General features: G+C 31.7%; 1 protein-coding gene across 1 annotated transcript; it reads right to left on the reverse strand.

Moving 5' to 3' along the window:
• Positions 1 to 1,854: 1,854 nt before the first annotated feature.
• LOC119666309 lies at positions 1,855 to 3,168 on the reverse strand. The gene has a single exon (XM_038075590.1). The coding sequence runs from the start codon at positions 3,166 to 3,168 to the stop codon at positions 1,855 to 1,857; it is 1,314 nt and encodes a 437-aa protein (XP_037931518.1).
• Between the last annotated feature and the right edge of the window lie 1,156 nt (positions 3,169 to 4,324).

Raw genomic sequence — 4,324 nt, forward strand, 5'->3', positions numbered from 1 at the left:
AATGATATCACTTGAATTTTCGTAAGCAATATATTTCTATATATAATTTACTACACACTTATTATTATACTATATAAACATTATGCAAACATTATTTCCTGCCTTTAAGATCGACTACCTTCTCCGAATTTTGTTGTTTGTTAACTACTGCGTAAGTATTAGATCTTTTTCAAAAATTTTCTTTGTTATGTTGGTAGACCCTTTCTTGACATATGTTACAAATTTGAGCGCCATCTGTCATTTAGTTTGTTTACAGCAGCTATTACTGTGAAACTACCTCAAGTGCATTTAGCGATTTTTACTATGGAAAATTCTTGTTGTACGTGATTTTTTGACCAAACACGGCACCACTGTCATCGCTCAGGCACTATATTCGCCAGATCTGGATCCGTGCGACTTTTTTTCTGCCCCTTCGTGGTAAGCGTTTTGAGTCGATTGAATGAGTAAAAGAGAATTCGCCGAAGGAACTAAAAGCCATACCTTCACGGGCTTTTGAAAAGTGTATGGAAGATTGGGTTAAGCGTTGGCATATGTGTATCGCTTCAGAAGGAGCATATTTTGAAGGAGATAAAATAAATTTGGAATAAAATTTCAATGTGTGTGTTTTATTTACAAAATCCGATTACTTTTTGAGCAGAATGTAAGTAGTTTGTTAGAATTTTGGCAAAACATCCACATCTTACGCGATTAAAAATAATAAGTAGTAGATTTCTCAGTCTTCAAAATTTTTTTTATCTTATTACGAACCTAAATACATTAAAAAGCTGAGGGAATATTAACTAATTAATCAACTATTATAACATTGTACGTACTCATATATTTGACTTGTTAGCAACGCAAGTAAATCGTTATATTGGTTGTAATAATATTCTAGTATATTTTTTTAATGAATAATAAGAAGAATTAACAAAATAAGTAATGAAAAGTGAACTGTTCATTGTTAGAATTTAACATGTATAAATATTCACAAGTGCTCGAATATTTAGCGATAAAGTTTTGTAAAAAAGGTTAAGAGGTTTTTTTTTGAAATTGTATTAAAAAAAAGTTTCAGAAAAAATTAAACATTAAAATTAGATAGACTGAGTAACTGAAACCACATTCTTGGACATTTACTTTATTAAAAATTTTTCATCAATATTTTTTTTACGATAGCTTTTATACAAGGTTATCAAGGTTATTTTTTTTAAATTTTAAATTTTAAGTTTGAAAATGAAAATGCGAATTTATTATTGGATATGACATGTTGAAGAATAGTGAGTCGTTACAAAAGCCCATGAAACCTTAACTGTTTGTTATAAGACATGTACTTTTTGAAACTTATTTAACAAATGTAGTGCTTGCTTAATATCTTTGAAGAAGTAACCCATTGTACATTTAATAAATTAAAGTACACACACTTTGAGTAATTTTTAGCTACTGATTTTATTTAAAATAATGTTGTGTTTTTATACAAAAATATTTTAAGACTAATTTCTACATCAAGGTTAAATTATTATGATTTTAGTGGACTGTATTACATTTGTCAAAAAAGGTTAAAAAAGGTTAAAAAAGGACGGAAGTCCCAACACTTGGGATTTTCCTCCTATTGTTTTTATGAATATATTTTAGTTTAATAATTTAAATACGGTTGCTAAAAAATGTTACTATTTATCTATATTTTTCTTTAGTACATAATTCTAAGAATTTAGGTGATGATATAAACTATAATAATTAAATTTATGGTATAAATTCCTGTTCATGATTGAACATTCTGCCGGAGGTCAAAACTCATGTTCGTGATTGAACATTCTGCCAGCGGCCAAATTCTACATTCCAATCTCGTTTGATTATTTAGCGTTCATTGGTCTGGTCATATTAGAGATTCTCCTTGTTAAAAACGTCCAATCGAGCAATTGCGCGTTCCGTATGCTTCCTTTTTACAAAATATATCACTATACCTATTATCAAAATTGTTACTAAGAAAAGAGATGTATGACTTGCTATTTGATGATATTTAATTTCACGTAATTTAATATTCTCTTCTTTTATGACTTTGATTTGACTCTGAAGCTCTTGCAGTTCATTTGTGTGATTGGATATTAATAAATTTAATGGTGGAAAACGAATTCTAGTAGTGTTCCCTATCTTCGCTGTCAATGTGGCTGGTATTTCCTTTTTCGAATTAGAGTTTATATTAAATGGTGATTTTATTGTAACACCTTCAATTCTTATTGTACATCCTGGTTGCAATGATATTCTTCCCTGTTGTGGAAGTTCTAAAATAAATTGCCGATTTTGATTACACTGGATATGTGCTGATGTTGGTTTAAATGTTTTAAATAACCAATTATTTGCATTATTTAGCTTTACCCAATATAGAGATGATTCCGCTTCAATGTATGTACATTTATAAGCATTTAAAGGCTTCAATGGTGAAATCTCACACGACGAGTCATTCGCATCTAGCCATGGCCAATTACCTTCACAAACATACTCCGCTTCTGTGACGTGTTTGCATAAGTTGAGCTGTGTTTCCGTCATCAAATGGTATGAGTCCATTTCGAAATTATATATAAGAAACTGCTTTTGTATCATTGGACTCAAAATTATCCCATGCTTTTCCATAGGCATCGGAATTACTTTGTATAGTTTTGATTCTTGTGTGTCAAATAATGGTATTTCTGCCTTTATGATTAGTTTCTTATCCATTATTGTTCCTATTGCCGATAAAAGCTTATAAATAACTTGCAACTGATTATCGCTATTTCCTGGCAGCCTTAATTTATTTGTAAGATGTTCTTTGATGCTTCTAACTTCTTCATACAGTTGAGTAGGAGTTATCAACGAAGGATTCAATTTCCCATGATTTATGTCAATTAAAAGCTCTATTATTTCTGTTTGAACATTTCTGTTTTCTTCAATTATTCCCTGCAGCTCTTTTGTTACCATGAAAAACTTAATTGACTCCCGATATACCAAATATGATTCCTGCATTGCCGACGACAAGAGGTTGAGCCTATCTTGCATTTGTTTAAAATTATTATTTATCTCCGTGGTGGTTCTTTTTAACAAATTCACCGTAGAATCTACTACCGAAGTTTGCTTATTTATCAGATTCTTGATATCATGCTGATTTTCTAGTAATCTCATCATGTCTTCTTCGAACATTTTTCTATCTTCTGCATCCATTGTGCCAAACAATATGTGCTGCAGTAACCCGATGAACTCAAATGGCGCTCTTCTCGTTCTTTGATTTTTATATTGAAGCAAATATTTATTTGTGTCCTGCATCTGCTTTATTTGCTGTCTCATATCTTCTATAATTGCCACACAATGGTTTTCAAATGTTTGTAGTTTAGAACAAATTTCTCCATTTCCAATATAGTTGTACCTCCTTTATCAATTATTTCGAAAAAGGGCTCCAAATCAAAACATATTAACAGCTTCCATGATGATGATACCACGTTCATAGATCCAATTTCGTCCAAATAAACCACCGTGTCTTTGTCTATCTCATTCACTTTTCCTCCTTTAATTGCTTCTGACGCTACTCTAGATGGAATTAAAATCATTAGCAATAAAAGTAACATTAAATTAACAGATATTTCTTTTTTCAAATCTTTTCGTTTAATAACATTTATCTTCTTATTCTCAGCAACATGTATTTGTTCGTGTACGCCTTCCAATACACATAATTTCTGAATCGGACGTTTTATTGTGCCGTTCTGAGTTTTTACCGATACTACTCTCACCAGATTATCTTTTCCAGGATGAACGTCAATTATCTTTCCAAGAGGCCATCTTCCTGGATATGTTTCCTCATTCTTCACTATTACCACTTGGCCTTCCTTAACGTTTGCTTGAACCCCTTTCCATTTGTACCTCTGCTGAAGATTCGTTAAATATTCTTCCTTCAATCGTTTCAAAAAATGTTTCTTCATTGCTTGAATTATCTTCCAACGATTTAATGAAGATATGTTCATATCATCTACTGCTTCTGGATAGTCAATGATAGCATGCCCAATTAAAAAATGACCTGGAGTTAATATATCATTGTCGTCAACATTTGCACAAAGCGGTCGTGAATTAAGTATGCCCTCAATTTGAGTTAGAAGTGTGCTTAACTCCTCATAAGTAAGTTTATTTTCGCCAACAACTCTTTTCAAGTGGTGTTTTATTGACTTCACGGCCGACTCCCATAAACCTCCAAAATGAGGACTTGCCGGTGGAATGAAATGCCATTTTATACCTTCTGCTTCCAATGCACAAACTGCACTCACATTGCTTTTAATAGCCTGTTGTAAATCCTTATCTAATTTTTTGGATGCTCCAACGAAGTTAGTAC

This window comes from Teleopsis dalmanni, chromosome 1, assembly GCF_002237135.1.
Source record: "Teleopsis dalmanni isolate 2A chromosome 1, ASM223713v2, whole genome shotgun sequence".
Taxonomy (NCBI): domain Eukaryota; kingdom Metazoa; phylum Arthropoda; class Insecta; order Diptera; family Diopsidae; genus Teleopsis; species Teleopsis dalmanni.